Here is a 19,347-nt window from a genome sequence, read left to right as displayed (position 1 = left end):
TCTCTGGGGAGATACCTGGAGTGTCATTAGTTCACCCTCCATTTCCAATCAGACAGGAGGCAGAGAGCAGACGGAATGAGAAAGACAAATGAGGAATCTGCATTTTCTTTTTTAAACCTTATTACCCTGAGTTGAAGGAACCAGGATACACGCAACACACTTGTAACATTCTTTCCCCTGGGGGAAACACAGCTCAGGGCAGTCTCACGCAGTAGCCAAGCAAGGATGCTTGCTTAACGCCCCTGCAAAGATTGACCCTGAGCTCATGAGAATGGTTTTATTCATGAAAATCATCTGAGGTTTTAAGAGCAATTACTTCCAAAATCTCATAACACTGGTTGGAAGAAGAGCTCCTGGAATCCTGGATTGCCTACATAGGAAACTTCGCCTGTTTCTGTCAGAGAACCCTAACCCCTGAGGGCAGACTCTCTAAGCAAAATGCTCCTGCCATCTTGTGGCACTATATCTAAATTGCAGGCTTCAGTTATCTGGCAGAAGGAACTACCCAATAGTCACAGGTCAGTTTTAGTTACTACTGCCCTTGCGTACTCAAAACACCTCAAGTTTCCTGTATTATCTGATGTAGAGTCCATAGAATTCTCGTCCTTCATACAATGTATTCTAGCCATAGTTTTCCCATTTCATCTCCTCCCAGATTCTCCTCACTTCCCTACTTTCCAACTCTATGCCTTCTCTCTCTTTCTCTTTAGAAAACAAACTGGCAAATAAAAGTATCATACAAACAAAGGATAATAAAACAAAATAAATCACAAAACAAAATAAAAATCATGAGACACCCCCTGCCACACACACACACACACACACACACACACACACACACACACAAATACCCTCCCCCAGCATAAAAACACTAAATTAGAAGCCATGATACATAAGCAAAAGACCAATAAGGTAAAACATGCCCAGATAGAGCATGAGACACAAAAACCTCCAAAAATACCATTGACCTCTATTGCTGAGCATGGGGCTTGCCCTTAAGTATATAGTTTGTATACTCAGTGTGACTCCATTGGAGAAACAATCTGTCTGTCTGTCTGTCTGTCTGTCTATATCTATCTATCTATCTATCTATCATCTATCTATCTATCTATCTATCTATCTATCTATCTATCTATCATCTATCATCTCTCTATCATCTATCTTTCTATCTATCTATCTTTCTATCTATCTATCTATCATCTATCTATCTATCTATCTATCTATCTATCATCTATCTATGAATAATCTTTCTTTTCTTCTTTTGTGTAAGCAGTTTTCAGTTGGTGATAGCTTCTCCATTAGGGATGGGAGCTTGTGTTCATTTCTCGCCCTCAGTGCTGAGACCGAGCTCCGTTCTGTACACACTGCTTCAGTTTCTTTGAGTTCATATGTATATTGACCTTGTTAATTTAGAGGGCCTTGTGTTCTTTTTGTTTGTTTGTTTGTTTGTAAAATCCAATTTCTGCATAAGATTTTTTTTTTTATTAACTTGAGTATTTCTTACTTACATTTCCAGTGTTATTCCCTTTCCCGGTTTCTGGGCAAACATCCCCCTAATCCCTCCCCCTCCCCTTCTTTATCGGTGTTCCCCTCCCCATCCTCCCCCCATTGCCGCCCTCCCCCCAACAATCACGTTCACTGGGGGTTCAGTCTTAGCAGGACCAAGGGCTTCCCCTTCCACTGGTGATCTTACTAGAATATTCATTGCTACCTATGAGGTCAGAGTCCAGGGTCAGTCCATGTATAGTTTTTAGGTAGTGGCTTAGTCCCTGGAAGCTCTGGTTGCTTGGCATTGTTGTTCATAAGGGGTCTCGAGCTCCTTCAAGCTCTTCCAGTTCTTTCTCTGATTCCTTCAATGGGGGTCCTATTCTCAGTTCAGTGGTTTGCTGCTGGCATTCGCCTCTGTATTTGCTGTATTCTGGCTGTGTCTCTCAGGAGAGAGCTACATCCGGCTCCTGTCAGCCTGCACTTCTTTGCTTCATCCATCTTGTCTAATTGGACGGCTGTATATGTATAGGTCACATGTGGGGCAGGCTCTTAATGGGTGTTCCTTCTGTGTCTGTTTTAATCTTTGCCTCTCTATTCCCTGCCAAGGATATTCTCGTTCCCCTTTTAAAGAAGGAGTGAAACATTCACATTTTGATCATCCGTCTTGAGTTTCATTTGTTCTAGGCATCTAGGGTAATTCAAGCATTTGGGCTAATAGCCACTTATTAATGAGTGCATACCATGTGTGTTTTTCTGTGATTGGGTTACCTCACTCAGGATGATATTTTCCAGTTCCAACCATTTGCCTACGAATTTCATAAAGTCATTGTTTTTGATAGCGGAGTAATATTCCATTGTGTAGATGTACCACATTTTTCTGTATCCATTCCTCTGTTGAAGGGCATCTGGGTTCTTTCCAGCTTCTGGCTATTATAAATAAGGCTGCTATGAACATAGTGGAGCACGTGTCTTTTTTATATGTTGGGGCATCTTGTGGGTATATGCCCAAGAGAGGTATAGCTGGATCCTCAGGCAGTTCAATGTCCAATTTTCTGAGGAACCTCCAGACTGATTTCCAGAATGGTTGTACCAGTCTGCAATCCCACCAACAATGGAGGAGTGTTCCTCTTTCTCTGCATCCTCGCCAGCATCTGCTGTCACCTGAGTTTTTGATCTTAGCCATTCTCACTGGTGTGAGGTGAAATCTCAGGGCTGTTTTGATTTGCATTTCTCTTATGACTAAAGATGTTGAACATTTCTTTAGGTGTTTTTCAGCCATTTGGCATTCCTCAGCTGTGAATTGTTTGTTTAGCTCTGAACCCCATTTTTTAATAGGGTTATTTGTCTCCCTGCGGTCTAACTTCTTGAGTTCTTTGTATATTTTGGATATAAGGCCTCTATCTGTTGTAGGATTGGTAAAGATCTTTTCCCAATCTGTTGGTTGCCGTTTTGTCCTAACCACAGTGTCCTTTGCCTTACAGAAGCTTTGCAGTTTTATGAGATCCCATTTGTCGATTCTTTATCTTAGAGCATAAGCCATTGGTGTTTTGTTCAGGAAATTTTTTCCAGTGCCCATGTGTTCTTAGTGCTCCCCATGCCTTATGGCTCCTACACTCTTTCTGTCTCCTCTTCAGCATGGCTCCTTGAACTCTGAGGGGAGGGGCTTGATGAAGACATTCCATTTAGGACTGGATGTTCCAAGGTCTCTTACTCTCTGCACTTGTCCATTGTGGATCTCTGTATAAGTTCCCATCTGCTGCAGGAGGAAGCTTATGATAGCTGAGTGAGACATTATTTATGGGTATAGCAGAATGTCATAAGGAGTCCATTTATTGCTATGTTCCTTTAACAGACAATAGTATTTGGTTTTCCTGTAAGTCCAAGTGAGGTAATTTATATATTAGAATAAATTAGTATGTTGAAATATATTATTAATCCATTCTTTTTCCTAAAAATGAATTCAAAGATGGTTTTGTTTCTTATCTTCTGTAAATACAAACACTCACAAATTTAGTAATTTTATGAAGTGATATCCACTTAGAAGATGTTCTGTAGATAGAACCCAAGAAAGAATCTCAGTAAATCAGTTCTGGTGGGGATAATTCATTTTGCCTGCTGGATATCCATAAAACATTGTTTCTGTGCAGGGCCTCACTCTGTAACTGATGATGGCTTTGAACTCTGAAGTGCTAGGATTGTCGGTATACACCATAAAGCCCAGCTAAATTTGCTACTTTTCTTTTTAATGAATACAGACTTCTATTCACACGGGAGGATGGCTGTTTATTAACTGTTTAATTTCGTACAGATTTAGCATTTTAAATTCAAATTTGGTGTGATTTCCCTCATCACAAGGAAGATTGCTCAAAACACATTGGGGGACAGGAGGGGGTATTCTACATTCAGGAATACTTGCATTTTTTTAACTGGGTCACGGCTTTCAGGCTTGGTTTACTAGCAGCCACTTAGAACCAAATGTGTACAGCTTGACTTTGAAATGGGCCCTATTCCACTCGGTTCCAGCACACCGCTACCACAACAAGATAGTTTGGCAATGATTAAGATTTACAAGTAAAGATTGTATGTTCTCCATAAAAAAATAAATATGTGTTAACAAGGAAGATGCTCATAAAGGAGACAGATGAAAATTACTGGTAGTTTATTTTTCCATGAGCTATCACATTATATGGCGCTCTTATAGCCTCTGTGAAAAGATTTGTTCATTTTTAATTAAAAATTAATACACATCTACACTGTGTCTCTCCCTCTCCCTCCTCCACCCTCTCACCAATGTATTTTCCATCTCCCTTCCAACTTCATGCCATTTTAAAAAGAACTGGTCAGATGATTTTTTTTATAGTAGTGCTCTTGAAAAAAAAAGTATTGAGATGAATTTATACAAAGCAAGCACTTTAAAAGCCAATGGTTCAGTAATATCTAATGTATTCACACCATTCTGCAGCCACTACTGGCTCTAAACGATGTCCCCCACCACCAAATAAACTCTTCTCTCAAGTGCCAGTGTTTTGGAATGATACAGGAAGTGAAATTCGTGAGGTCTATAGTGTTTTTGCCTAATGTTTTAGAATGATTTTTACCCAAGAGTAAAAGGTCTCAGAGAGTGGTTATGTCCTGGTTTGGGTGTTTATGTTCTCGACCAAGCATTTTAGCCTCGTTTAGCCTTGTAATGTCAACTGGGAGGAGTTTCTAGGCAGAAGATTTAGAGCCTCGGATGATGCAATCAGAACAGTAGCTAAAGCATGGGGCACCTATGAAAAGCATTCCTTGGTGTGTCAAGGATGGTCACGGGCTTTGAAGATAGCACACATTCCTTTGTAAACAGAAAAGCTAACAAAAATGTGGGCAAAGAGTCTGTGGGTTTCTTTATGCATATTTCATAATAGGTTTACTTATGCAAATTTGTGGGCAGGCATGCAGTGACTAGTGTGTCCTGTCCACCAGCTCAAGGTATAAAAAGCGGAGCGCAGGGGAGATGCTTCATTCACACCTGGGTCACTTGTTCTTCACTGTCTATCCAACTCCCTCTCCACACCTGCCACCATGACTCGCTTTTTCTGCTGTGGAAACTACTTCCCAGGGTATCCTTGCTATGGAACCAACTTCCACGGAACCTACAGAGCCACCCCCCTGAACTGTGTCGTGCCTTTGGGCTCCCCCCTGAACCATGGCTGTGGAACCATCTACAGCTCCCGCAACTTCTGCTATGGTGGCGTTAGTAACTTCCAGAATCCAGGCTGTTGCTATGGCAGCAGCTTTTACAGGCCATGGGGCTCTGGCTCTGGCTTCGGCTACAGCACCTACTGATGGACCAACGGCTCTGGAGACTACAGGACCCTCAACCAGCTACCGTCCCAAGAAACAACCTGAAAAGCAATGTCTGCCTCCCAGCCTCCCACTTGGGCTTGCAAGGCAGAGACACAAAACACTGTGGTCTGGTTCTTCAGTAATGCTGAGCGGGAGCCCATCTCCGAGCTGAAACTCATCTACAGCTAAGAGGAGCAAGACGCGCTCTTTCATGAGAGGCTGGAAACTACATCAACATAAATGTATTTCCAGTTGGGGTGTGTGGGCAGGGTCTTAGTGCTAGTCTTCCAATAAATTTCTTCATGCATTATACATACATTTGTTCTGCTCTTTTGTTTTGTCCGCTCTTGAATTCATCAACCACTTTCAGTCCCCAATGGCTGATCTTAACTACAGTCCACAGTGGGTACGGCTGAGGATCAGTGCTCTCCCTCAGCAGTGTGCATAGCACCTTCCAGCACTGTGCAAGCTAGCAAGCAGGGGTGAAGCTTCCAGGTCGGTCCCAGCTTGATTTCTCCACGTTCTGTGACCCAAGTATAGGGTGTCTTCGGCAATAGGGTCTTAGCATCACGCTCTGGAAGGTAACCAAGAACAATGGTACTAACCTTAATGTTGTTGGGTCCTCACTGGCCAGGAACTCCAAAGGAAGCAACCAGTTCCTTGCTTTTGGCTTTTTATCTTTTAGCCTCTAGTGTCTAGGTGGGGCATTGTTGCCTTATTTATTCGTGTGTGTGTGTGTGTGTGTGTGTGTGTGTGTGTGTGTGTATGAAACAAGGCCACCAGGCCACCAGTGTAAAAGTGGTATGACTATCAAGGAAATAAGAGTCACTCTCTGACCGGACTTAAGACCCACTCCACGAGATCAAGAAACTCATACCTGGCACTATTACTGGGCCAAACTCCCCGGAGGAGAACCTAGCATTATTTTACTAATTGTATTTAACATAAAACCAAATGCTAATGATATTATTATACCCACAGATCAATGCATCCCTCAACACTTATCTGAGAAGCTCGTACTCATAACAGATGATGATTAACACAGAGACCCACAACTAGCCGAGATGCAGAGAATAAAAGAAAGATGCTTAGGCATCGAAGAACACACAGGCAGCACCTCCTCCGTCCGTCTGAGGCTCGGGGGACCATTGCAGAAGAGAAGACAGAATGAATGTAAGAGCCGGAAGCAGCTGCCGGCTATCAGGAAACAGTGTCTTGTGGGCAGAATGGGGCAGCTGCACATATGTATTCACAGTGGTTGTGGCAGCGTGTGAAATGCCTGTTAAAGCCCAAGCCAGAGAAGGTCTCTGCATGTAGATAAGGGCTGGTCACACAATCTCACCTAGGCAGTAAGGATATTGACAATTGTCAGCTGTTGGGAGAGGGAAGAGGATGTCTCCCCTAAGAGTGTCACCCCTGGTCAGTTGACCACACAACTGTGGAAGATAACACATCTAAGAATATTTGGGCAGCACAAACTGGCCTTGAAGGACTCAAAACAAACAAACAAACAAACAAACAAACAACAAACAAACAAGGGTGCAAGAGGGAGAGGGGACAAAGACTATGATAAAAACACATTGTGTGAAACTTTAAAGAGCGAATGCAAATAAATGTAGAAGAGTGAACTGTCCCAGACTTAGTCCAAACAACCCGCAGTTGTTACTTTTAATTAGACAAATAGTTCAGTGCAGAGTGATCATTCTCTTAATATCTGTACTCTTTGCTTTTGTGAGACCCGAAGACCATAGATTGATGAGTTAATTACAATTAACTGGATTCAGCTTAGAAACTCCTAAGGTGTTATCGATAAAGTGAGGCTAACTATTGAACTCATATGGTATACTTCCCCCTTTTCAGTAGGTGGGTTTCATTTTCTCTGACTTCTTCACCTCTAATTATACAGATATCTAGTAAGAAAAATGAAGCCTTTTCTCTGGAATGATGGGTACCATCAAGAGCACTCGAGATGGAGTGAGGGGTACACTGGCAGTCCATTCCCTGTCCTGTTCTCAGGTTATGTTCTGAACTGAGAACCATTCATTCATATGTCAAGTATTTGTTATACTCTTACTCTAAGAATATGCTTGATTAATTGTTCATGGACTTAACTTGTTAAATTTCTGCTTTATGAGAGTAAATGTGGTATAGTCCATTATAAATCTCCTATACTCATACATGAAGAAGTATTTGCTCTGGGTTTCTGCTTTATAAGAGTAAATATGGTATAGACCATTAAAAATCTCATATACTCATGCATTAAGAAGTATTGGCTTCGTCTTCTGGTCCCAGGTGCTGCAGGAGCTGCTGGTTACAGTACAGACACGGCCAAATCTAAGAACCACACCACACACAACCAGTCCCTCAAATGGCACAGAAATGGTATCAAGAAATCCCAGTCACAAAGATACAAATCTCTTAGGGAGGTTGACAAGTTCCTGAGGAACATGTGCTTTGCCAAGAAGCAGAACAAGAAAGGCCTGAAGAAGATGCAGGCTAACAATGCAAAGGCAGTGAGTGCTCAAGCAGAGGCCATCAAGGCCCTTGTGAAGCCTCAGGCCATCAAGCCCAAGATGCCAAAGGGCCCCAGCCCCAGCCATCTGGCTTTCATTGCTCACCCCAAGCTTGGGAAGAGGATTCGAAGCTCCACAGCCAAGGGTTGTAGACTCTGCCAACCAAAGCCCAAGGTTCAAACCATGGCAGAGGCCAAAGCTCCAGCTAAGGCCCAGGCTTCAGCTCCAGCTCAGGCTCCCAAAGGTGCCCAGGCCCCTGTGAAGGCTGCACAGAAAAGGCTCCTGCCAACATGGAGACAGACAGACAGCTGTGACACACCTACCTACATGCTATTTGCAGATGACCAGTGTCCTATGCTGTTTTTACAAATAAACTTGAGGCAAGATCTGTTAGAGGGGCAGGAGGAGTATTGCCTCCAATGGAGATGACATTAGCCAAAAGGAGCAATGAATGGGAGATAAAACCTGAAGAGACCACCTTCAGTAGGTAGGCATGGCTTCCAGTCGAGGGATAGGCCCACACACCTGCCTCAAAGTTTTTAACCCAGACATGTTCCTGTCCAAAGGAAAGGCAGGGATAAAAAATGGAGCAGAGACTGAAGGAAGGGCTGATCTGGGACTGCCCCACCTGGGGATCCATCCCACCTGCAGACACCTAGCCTGACACTGTTGCTGTTTCCAAGAGGTGCTTGCTGACAGGAACTGGTGTGACTGCTCCCTGGGAAGTTCTGCCAGCACCTGACCAATGCAGATGCAGATGTTTGGTTCCAACCATCAGACTGAGCATGGAGACCCTGCTGGGGGAGGTGGCAGAAGGAATGGAGGAACAGAGGGGGATTGAACCCCATAGGAAGAACAATGCTGGCTGACTGAACCACCCAGTGCTCTCAGGGACTAGACTACTAATCAAGCAGGGTACAGGGAGAACCCCAGGACTCTAGATACATAGGTAGCAGAGGATGGTCTTGCCTGACAGCAATGGGAGGGGAGGCCCTTGGTCCTGTGGAGTTTTGATGCCCCCGCACAGGGGGAAATGGGTGGGTAGATGGGAGAGCACCTTCCTTGAGGCAAAGGGGAGGTGGTAGAGGGTTGATGTGGGATAACTGGGAAAGGGGATATTATTTGAGATGTAAATGAATGGAATGCTTGATAATAAAAAAAAAAGTATTGGCTCTGGGCACTGTGTTTAGTCCTTTGAAACTATGTAACCATTCCACAGGTAGAGCCTGACTTGGAAGCTGAATGTCTTCAAGAGGGAATCCCCTCAGTTGGTAGACACTATGCCATGACAACACTGGGCACCACTCTAAGTTCTAGGGGCAATGAGATGAAACACAGTCTCCCTAGTTGTTCACTATTTAATATATGAAAGTCATCAAAAGGGTGTTAAATCCATGATTTAATAGTAAAGGGCATTGATAGTCTCCTTCAAAGTATGTCAGTCACTCTACAGTTTGCACTGAGGCAAGGTCTTTTGCTGTTGTTCTCCCCCACCCAACCCACAGTGCACATTCACTGAGAAACCTTCAGTCAGTTGTCTGGAATTGACGCAGGTAGTTCCCTTTCCCCTCAGGGTCCAACCAGGTATAATGTATGTCTCTTTAGTGTTCTTTAGTCTGGATCAATCCTCAGCCTTTATGTTTCTTGGCATCAGTCAAATTGAAGACTATGGACCAAATGCTCTGTTGAAAGTTCTTGGCTTTCCTTGCTACTGAGTCATGTGGTGCATCTTGCAGAACCAAAGAAGTGAAGCTGTGGCCTCAGTGCTCCTCACCACAGCTGGACTGGGTTGGCTTATGCAGATTTGGTTGATAATATCAGTTCATCTCTAAGTTTCTCCCCTGTAAAGTCATTTCCCGATTTAGAATTAACATTTTTTAAAAAAGTCTTATTGCATTTACCACTTAGTATTGTGCTTTTCTTCTTCATTTGTTGCATTTGCTTATTTTTTTTATTTCAACCAATATTGACACTGGTTCATAGTTTCTTATTTTACTTAATTGTTTACATTAGTTAATATTGTTGTTGAATGTACTATTCAGAGTATTCTGGACATGGAGGTAAAGCCCATACTGGCTCCTATGTCTTATGAAATGGCCTATGTCCGTATTAGACGGTTTCTCTTCTTTGCAGTTCAACAAACTAGTCCAAGAACTCTTCTCGGACTTTTTTTTTTTTTTTATTGTGGTTGTGTGTATAGGGATTTCCCCAGAATCCCTGAGTTCTTTTGGTGAGAATGAATTTGGGAAACATGAACTATATCAATGTTAAGTGTTTGCATTGCCGCACTGTCATTGTTGAGTATTCTCATTGACATCACAATGTAAGCTACCGCAGTCTTACAATTGTAGATAATCGTCCATTTATCATGGCCTGCTCTTAAGATGCTCTGCAAGGCTACGCATTGAACAGAGTTCACTGACAAGCAGGATCCACTTTAACGTGATAGAGACCAAGCTTTAGTCTAAACAATAGACCAGGCTGTAAAGCGCAGGTCACTAGTGACCCTGTTAATTTTCATTCCCAGTCTTCCAGTCTTTAGCTGATTTTTTTTTTTTTTGCTACCTTGTCTCTGTTTCTGATCTAGTCCTAGTGTCTGTATTACTATTTTCCTCAGAATTTGAAGGAAACATTTGCTTACTCCTCTCTTTATGTTCTCTCTCTCTCTCTCTCTCTCTCTCTCTCTCTCATGTCTTTTTAACTGTTTAATGTTAAATAGTTATATATATGCATATTTATAATACATATATGTATGCTTGGGGCTGACAACTTGCTCCTGGATAATTGATTATGGTCCGTCCCTCTCTCAGCAGTCATTAGCTGTCCATAGCTCTTATCTAAGGGTGGGGCCTTGTGAGATTTCCACCCCCCATCCACACTGGCATATGACCTGGTGTTGTTATGAAATAGGTCTTCATGGGTAACCATGGTGTTGGTATTTCATGGGCGTGGCTTTCCTCTCATAGAGAAGACAGTGCCTGGTAGCAGACAGTGTGGTTCTTTGGTTCTTACAATCTGTCTGATGTTTCTAGAGACGTAGGTAAATCACCTGGGGAGGGCCACACCATCCATTATTATCTTTGGTTTGATAAAATCAATGGATTTCTTTAGTAGTCTCCATTGCTCTCTCAGTTGAAGCTGTCCCCCCCCCCCCCCATCATATCTCTCCTCATAGCACCCGTGTCTTACTACCCTTCTTCTAGAGGTCTTCCATCCCATTGTGGTCTCCCCTTACCTTCCTAGTTTCTTTGATTATGCCAAGTCACTTATTTAAATCTAAAGAGTCAGAGCTAAGATCCACACGTATAAGAGAACATGTGACATTTGTTTTTCTGGGTCTGGGTTAAATTAGTATATTTTCTAGTTCCATCTACTTAACTGCATCTTTACAGATGAATGGAATTCCGTTATGTGTGTGTACCACATTTTCATCATTAAGCCATTCATTGAAGGGCATCCGGGTTGTTTCCTTTTCATAGCTATCATATCTAGAGCTGCAGTGAGTATGGCTGAGCAACTGTGCAGTGAGATGTCAGTTCCTTTGAGCAGATTCCAAAGAGTGAAATAGCTGGGTTAGGTGGGGATGTACTTTAGGTTTCTGAAGGATTTCCACCCTGATCTGCGTAGTGGCTGCACCAGTGTGCATTCCCACTAACATCGAATCAAGGTTTCCCTTACCCTACATTCGAACCAGTGTGCCTTGTCAGTCTTTTTCTTTATCTTGGCTATCCATCTTACCCCAGAAATTTAATTTGCATTTCCCTAATTGCTAAGGATTTTCAGCATTAAAAAAGCCATTTCTTAGACATTTTTATTTGGAACTCTATGTACAAATCTATAGCCCACTTTATAAAGGGGTCTTTTTATATTCTTTGATTTTTGCACTCTTAGGAGGGATAAATATGAACTACTTTGAAGATTTAACTGGGAAAAAAAGAAGAGGGGATAATACCTGAAGGGAGTGGGAAGCAAGAGGGATAAATAACACCACGGATGTTTGAAAGAGCCACAAGGAGACAGTATATTTTTACTTAAAAATAGTTATACTATATGCATTAAATGGTTTAAATGAAGTTAATCATTGTGGTGATAATGCTCTTCCCAAAGCTATAGACCATCTAACAAAAAATTTGGTGCCAGATATGGGAGTCCTCTCTTTTAGTTCTTGGTCAAGGGACTCCACAAGATTCCAGAATCAATATAGGTATTTCATTTGACTACATCCCAAAATGTAAAGACAAGAGCCCAATTGCTGAGGACACTGCACACTTTGAAAACAGGACTTGAAGGAATCAAGCTGGAACTGACCCAATGACCTCCTCTCCAAGGACAACCTCTCCTAGTATCTGGAGATGCCATGCAAATGCTAAGGGAGAGAAGCTCTGCAGCCTTTCTTTCTTTTCTGTTTCCTCCTTTCCATCATGCAGAAGTCCACCCCCTCGACTGGTACAGTAACTGCAATTCGTCCTAGTCAGTAACAGCTTATAAAATGTGTGAATAGAATTTTATTTAAATCTGACAAATACCTTGGGAGAGTCTGGTTTCAGTTGACAATGTTGCTAGAGATTAATTTGTCCCAATGGGTAAATATTTAGCAAATGGGAAAACGAGTCTTGAACTGATAGTACCAAGATGAAGAAGTCTTTCTGGTGCTGCACATGCTGACTGGCTTGCCATTGACAGGAAAAGAAAAAACATTAGCTATGGGCTTGCCAATTGATTCATAACTGACATTAACAAGATCTTTCAGAATGGTCACATGCTTTAAAAAGATTAATTATTAGTTTCCATTTTTAATCTCAGTGCCAACTCCTATGGTATTTCTTTTTCATTATGTCTAAGAAATGGCATTAAATCTTTGTTCCTAATGTTTCTGCCTCAATTCATGCTTCATCATTTCTTGGTGTATTCTTATCCTAGGTATAGATCTATTCTACCTGCTAGTCTTTAATTCTTCTTCCATAGATACACAAAACAAGCTAAATATATAAGTAAAATGTAGCTAGCTCTCATAAGTTGTTTAGGAATATAAAATTTTCCTCGGGGTTGGGGATTTGGCTCAGTGGCAGAGCGCTTGCCTAGGAAGCGCAAGGCCCTGGGTTCGGTCCCCAGCTCCGAAAAAAAGAACCAAAAAAAAATTTTCCTCATAGTCCTCTGAAAAAGGAGCAGTCAGAGGTGCACAGAAGCCCACTCTTTTCTCTAGGCTCAGTTCCTCTCAGATAAGAGGGGGGGTTTCATAACTCTTTGTTCTCTTCTACACTCTTCTAGAAAACTCCTACAGAGCCTTCAGGAAGTCTTACTCAACTTCTAGTAACCTTTCCTGTTCTACTTTAGAAGATATGACTCAGTTTATTAAAATTGTTCCATTGCATTGACGGGATCTCCACTGAAGTATCTTCCACCAACTGTAGGAATATACTTTTACTCAGTGAAGTTAGATCTCTTAACTTGTTGCCCTATGACTCCATGACATTGGAAACTGCAGGGCATCTCACCAGAGGTGTCTTTAGGGGATTGTTACAGAGTTTTGTCTTGGATTGGGTGTTCTGGAGGACACTGAGGGAAGTAGGAGTACTATTTGCATTAGAGACTATAGTAGTTGTATATTTCTCTTGTAACTACCACAGATTCAGCAGCTTAAGGTAACATACGTTCATCTTCTCACTGCTCTAGAGGTTCAGAGTTGAAAGTGGCTCTTCCTGGGCTCAGAGATAAAGTCATGGAAAGTTAACATTCATTCCAGAGTTCCTAGAAGACAGTTGATAAGTTTCCAATTTCTATAGGACACCCACCATTCTTAGCTTGTACACCCCCATTCTTCAAAGACAGCTGTAAATCACTCCAAGATTCCAGCACTACTTTCCCTGGCTTTCTCTTCCACTTAGAAAGATTCTTGTTATTGCATCAGGGACAACCAAGACAAAATACAAAAACCTCCCACTTCAAGGCCAGCTTATTGCCAACCTTATCTTCTCTTGTGTGTCCAGCACATTGTACGTCTCAGGGATTAGAGTCCTTGCTCCTCTGAGAGACCATTACTATGCCTACCTCAGGTGCTGTTTGGAAGGGAGCTTGAGACCATAATTGCTTGTGTTGATAAGTTTTACTTAAGAGCTCGAACAAAGCTCACGATGTAATTGTTGTAATCATTGCTAAGCTCACTGGGTAATGCCCTTCCTTCTGTTTGTTTTCAGACACGATTATGAAGTGGTCCTTGCAAGGGTTGTGTTACTATCTTATCGTCCTCGACTGACCTTGAAAGAGCATACCCCAAAACGTGGAGCCGCGTCTCTCGCTCCGATCGCGGGGTGGGGTGCCCCCAGAAATCACGAGTAGCCATTCTTGATGTAACAGCAAGAGGTAGCTTTTATTAACGAGATCCCGGGTCTTAGCGGGATCCCGGGTCGACACGTATCTCACACAGGAGACAGAGGAATCGACCCCGAGCTTCCAAACTCGGGGGTTTATATAGGGGAGGTAAGGGGCATTCGAGCGGTTACACATGATTGGTCAATTCAAATGGTGCACAGTTCCTTTCGGCGCGAAATTACATCAGCAAGGAGTATGTGTTATCTAGCAGCTCAGCAGGCAGGTAGGGTGGCTCATCTCACTCAGGGGGGTGAAGGAAGGGGAGGGGGTGGCTACGGATGGTCAGTGTCCTTGGGGCTGATAGCTGGTTTGGCAAGTCCTATCTCTGGCTCTCCCTCAGGCACGTCTGGCCCTGCACATCCGGACTCTGACAATGAGCAACCTTTATGAAACTCTAGTTCTGCACATTCGGGCTCTGACAATGAGTAACCTTTATGAAACTCTAGTTCTACAACCTCATCTGATTTGGAGTTCTAAAGGCTGTTTATGGGAAAGGGATTAGCACGCTTGTTCCCATTGCCTCCAGGTGACCTGGTCTCATTTGAGTTCTGAGGCTGTGAATAGGAAAGGGAGTGGAGACTCTGATCCTCACTGTCTCAGAGTGACCTCATTTGACTTGCAGTTGTTGGGTTGGGAAGAAATTTCGAAAGGTTGTGCTTGGGAAGAAAGGAATGGACACCTTGGGGGTTGGGGATTTAGCTCAGCGGTAGAGCGCTTGCCTAGCGAGCGCAAGGCCCTGGGTTTGGTCCCCAGCTCCGGAAAAAAAAAAAAAAAAGAAAAAAGGAATGGACACCTTATTTGACCATCAGTCTTTCTGGGTTGTTAGTGATCCCCCAACCCTGCCACCAGTGCCTTCATTAACGGACAGCTCCGATTTTCTCAATGTTTTTGTTCATTTTGTAAATTTCTCCAGGATAAGCACTGTGTTACATTTAGCACCATTTTTTACACCCTTATTAAATATCAGCTGAAGTAATTAAATTATTTGCAATTTTGTAGAAAAAGTCAAATCCATTGCTACTTACTTAAAATTTAGTCTACAGACAAGAAACACAGACATCACTGGGAAGCTTACCCAGTGCAGCATCTTGGGAGCCTCTGCTGTCAAATTGGACTTGAGACTTTAATAAGAGTCTCAGGTGATCTGTGTGCGCATAAGGTTTGAGCACCAGCCCTGTCTTACTGATTTCATCCCACAGGCAGGAGAGGAAGATGCATCTCCTAAACTGTTGACTCCTAAACTGCCAGTGACAGCATTACCATCTTCACCAAAAAGAAAGTTTTCTTCTCAAAAATTATTTCTGTTATAACTTTCTTCTCTTTTCACTGCTATTATGGGAAAACTGGATCATGTGATTCATTTCCGAGGAGAATATAGGAATGCCAGTTATAATTGGAGCAGGAGAGCTGTGTGTTAAATAAAGGGAAATTCTCTTGGTTCTAAGGCTTGCTAGGCAGGAAGCTCTTTGGGTATTCTACAATGTCTCCAAGTGCATTAAATATTGTTGTCGCTGAAAGTGTGCTGTTATTTCTTAGACACCAATTTTATTTTAGAGTCTTGTCTCTGCGCCTTCTGACATTACCTTTGAGAATGCAATTTGGTCTATTTTATACAGTTTGTTTTTTTCTGTCTTTCTAATCATTCTCCTGTCTAAGGAATGTCTTCTGCATGTACACCTTATTGTTTCTAATTGGAAGCTTCTAGGTTCAAGGCAGTAAGATGCACTTTTAGAACTGTTAAGTCTTTACTTTGGTGTGTGTGTGTGTGTGTGTGTGTGTGTGTGTGTGTGTGTGTGTGTGGAGGTGTGTGGAGGTGAGAGGTCAAAGTCAACCTGAGTTGCCAATCCTCGGGGACATTCTTTCTTTTGTTTTGTAAAAGACTCATTGGAATTTGTTAAGTAGTCTGGGATGGCTGTGTAATGAAGTCTGGGTTTCCACCTGTCTAGTCATGTCACCAGTTCTGTCATGACAAGCACGAGCACTTTTAACATGAATTTTGGGGCTAACCTCAGTCTTCAAGCTTGCACGGTAACACTGCACTAGCTTAATGACTTCTCAACCACGGCATTCTCAAATGGAATAGGATGGCTCGGCATACTAGTTATGGTCTTAGTTTTAAAGTTAAGATCTAAATTTAATTTCATCATGCACTTGGGCCAGTAAAGACCATAAAGGATTGCCAATGGCAGTTGATGGGTCTTTCCACTGCACTGTTTGGGGAGAATATGGTCCTCATCTCAAGGACCATGAGTGGAATGCTCCACATGTGGTCCAGAGGCCAATGAATGATTAGTCAATGTCAAACTTCATTCAGCAGTGAGGCTGGCCCTGTCTTAGAATGTTTGAAGGAACTGCTCCCCACTAACCAACATATTTACATTCCTTTATGGTGTTTGGCTTCAGTGCCACCTTTATGTTGGGTAAGCAGACCAGGGCTCTTCCAATTCAAAGAGTAGAATGAGTTAGAAGAGAGACCATCTTGGCCTACTCATGATGAAAAGCTTATGGTCCCCAAAAGAGAAGCTGTGTTTTCCTGGCAGTACCCTTTTCATGTTGGTATGAATCACACGTGAGGTTTTTGTCTGCAGGAGTCAGGGAGCCTATTTCACACCCAGGCATTGTTGTGGTGTTGTGCTATTTCTTTAGAAAACCACACAAGTTCTACATCAAATAGTAAGCCTTACTAATGAAACTCATGCTTGATAATTAATGAACTTGTCTCACCAAATGTGGTTAGCCCTGAGGCGCTGAGGTAGCATTTCAAGGTGTTGAAATGATGTCTCAGGTTAGCATCTAGGCTTAGTCAGCAGTTTGATGTTATCAAGTGACATATTTTTGGCATATGGCCCAATATTCATAGTATCATGTAAAACACACACACACACACACACACACACACACACACACACACACACACACACACACACAGAGAGAGAGAGAGAGAGAGAGAGAAAGAGAGAGAGATCACTGTAGCTCTGTAGCTCAAGCTGTCCTTGAACTTGCTGTAAACCAAAGGATAACTTTTGTCACCTGGAGCTCTTGCTTCTATCTCCCAAATGCTGGGATAACAGGGCTGTAGAACCAGTCCTGACATGGCAGCTACATTTGACTTGATGGCACCTTAACTTTAACTCTATCAATATTTGAAGCAGATAATTCTTTTTAAGGAGAGTGGCCCTGCACATTTTGGGATGGTTTTCGGGGTCTCTAGCTTCTATCTATTGCATGCTAAGTAACATACTCCTCCTTTCTTTCAGCATGACAAAATGCCTCTCAGCATTGCGAACATCTGGAGGAGGGCCAACTTGCTTATAGCAGATCAAATCACCTCTGCTTATAAAGCCTAGCTGTGACTGGGTCTCTCTTTAGTTCCTCACTGTTTTCTATGTTGTTAGAATAGTTGTCCTCAGATACCTTACTACAGGGAATTGTGTATCACTCTAGGTATAACCGTGTGCCACTTTCATGGGAATCACCTGGTCTCCCTAATGAGGGAGGTTTTCTTGTCCCTACCCCAACCATGGAAGCAGAACACACAGAACTGGAATTGAGAAGTATTCATTCCAAAGAGCGTCTTGGGGATTCTGGTACAGGCTAACGTTTCAGACAATTATGGAGCTCTGGCACCATGATGAGCGTAATATGCATTCAGCAATTCCCCTCTGCCGTTCATATCTCTGCTTTCTCTTTTAAAGGAACGGGAGGTGGGAGTTCATTAGTCGATCTTAGCAGGATTGTAATGAGGTGCTTGGAAGAGCATCCCACAGTGACATGCCTAAGTGAACAACTTGTAAAAACAGAAGGTTGAATTGTGACCTTGGCTTAGCTGGGACTGTGATGGGAGACTCCTAAGGTGCAGAGTGAGAAGTCCCGGGAGGCCAGCTCATCTCATTTTGCAGTTGAGAAACTTGAGCCCTAAAAAGCAATTTGCCAACTTTCTTGCTGCAAGTGAGTGTCCAACTTAGGCCTAGACTGTTCTTTCATGAATTAATTCAAGTAATATATATGAAAACCCGCATTGTAGAAATCCAGATGTGGGAAATCCATGTAATTAAAAACATCACTTTTGTCCCCATGGAAACAAGCAGAGAGCTCTTAGGCACATCAGTACCACTTAGATGGTGGCTGTGATAAGTGACTGGTGTGAGAAAGATGGCCGGCTGACATGAGACTATACGTAAATGTTAGACAAGGGGGATGCGAAGGCATAGCCCCCTCATTCACTTTTGTGAATTGGCTGGTATTTGAAGTTTGCAGAGGTAAAAACCTTTTCATGCAGAGCAAGCACCATGTGCTGAATCTTGAAAATGAGCAGATACTTGCTAAGTGAGAAAGAGTAACACACAGAGAATCTTTGTTTTGTTTTGTTCTCTGTTTTGAGATAAGGGCTTACCATGTAGGCCTGCCTGGTTGGAACTCACTATGCAAACCAGGTGGCTTCCAACTCCCAGGGAACCCCCTGCCTCTGCTTTTCTGAATGCAGGGATTAAAGGCACCTGGCACCCCACCTCACTCAAACACAAGGAATCTGAAGCAGTATGAATTGGAGGCTTTTTACATAATCATAAAAATGAAGATACAATCTTTATTCCGAGAATTGTGGGTATTACAGATATACTTTTGTTTTCTCCGAATGCAGTTAATTTATTTTCTGTTTCATTCAGGTGTATTCCTTTTCCCAAGAAAAGCTGTTGAATGCTGTCTGATTTATTCTCAACATCTGTTCCAACAGCCAAGAGACTTGAGTCCTTCACTTTATTAAGGGCCTGCATTGCATTTATTGATTTGTCTAAGGGGAGCCATTTTTATCCTATGGTTTATGGTGTCCTTATAAAGCCACTGAACTGAATCTGCTAGGATCTTACTGAATAGATTTGCACCTATGCTCATGGGTTTATAATTCTCATGGTGTGTGGAGCTTTGCCCGGCTTCCTGCTCAGGATGATGTTGGATTTGATGAGTGAGCTTGGAAGCATTCCTGCTACTTCAGTCTCAGGAAGAGTTTGAGAAACATGGTTGTCAGTTGTTCCTCCATTCAATAGTGACGTCATCTTCCTCCATATTTAATATTTTTTTGGGGGACAGATATTTCACTATGATTTATTCTCATTGGTCATTATTGACTGCTCATATTTTATCTATCTTTCCTACT

The 19,347-nt window shown here is 42.5% G+C and overlaps 2 protein-coding genes across 3 annotated transcripts in view; both read left to right on the top strand.

Moving 5' to 3' along the window:
- Positions 1-19,347, top strand: part of LOC108352304 (uncharacterized) — a 300,039-nt gene that overhangs the window by 194,575 nt on the left and 86,117 nt on the right. The window lies entirely within an intron of this gene.
- Krtap7-1 (keratin associated protein 7-1) lies at positions 4,989-5,625 on the top strand. Its single transcript, NM_001145002.2, has one exon. The coding sequence runs from the start codon at positions 5,050-5,052 to the stop codon at positions 5,311-5,313; it is 264 nt and encodes an 87-aa protein (NP_001138474.1). The 5' UTR covers positions 4,989-5,049; the 3' UTR covers positions 5,314-5,625.

Source organism: Rattus norvegicus, chromosome 11, assembly GCF_036323735.1.
Source record: "Rattus norvegicus strain BN/NHsdMcwi chromosome 11, GRCr8, whole genome shotgun sequence".
Classification (NCBI taxonomy): Eukaryota; Metazoa; Chordata; class Mammalia; order Rodentia; family Muridae; genus Rattus; species Rattus norvegicus.
Note: the sequence above shows the minus strand (reverse complement) of the source record. Positions and strands in the feature narration are given on the sequence as shown.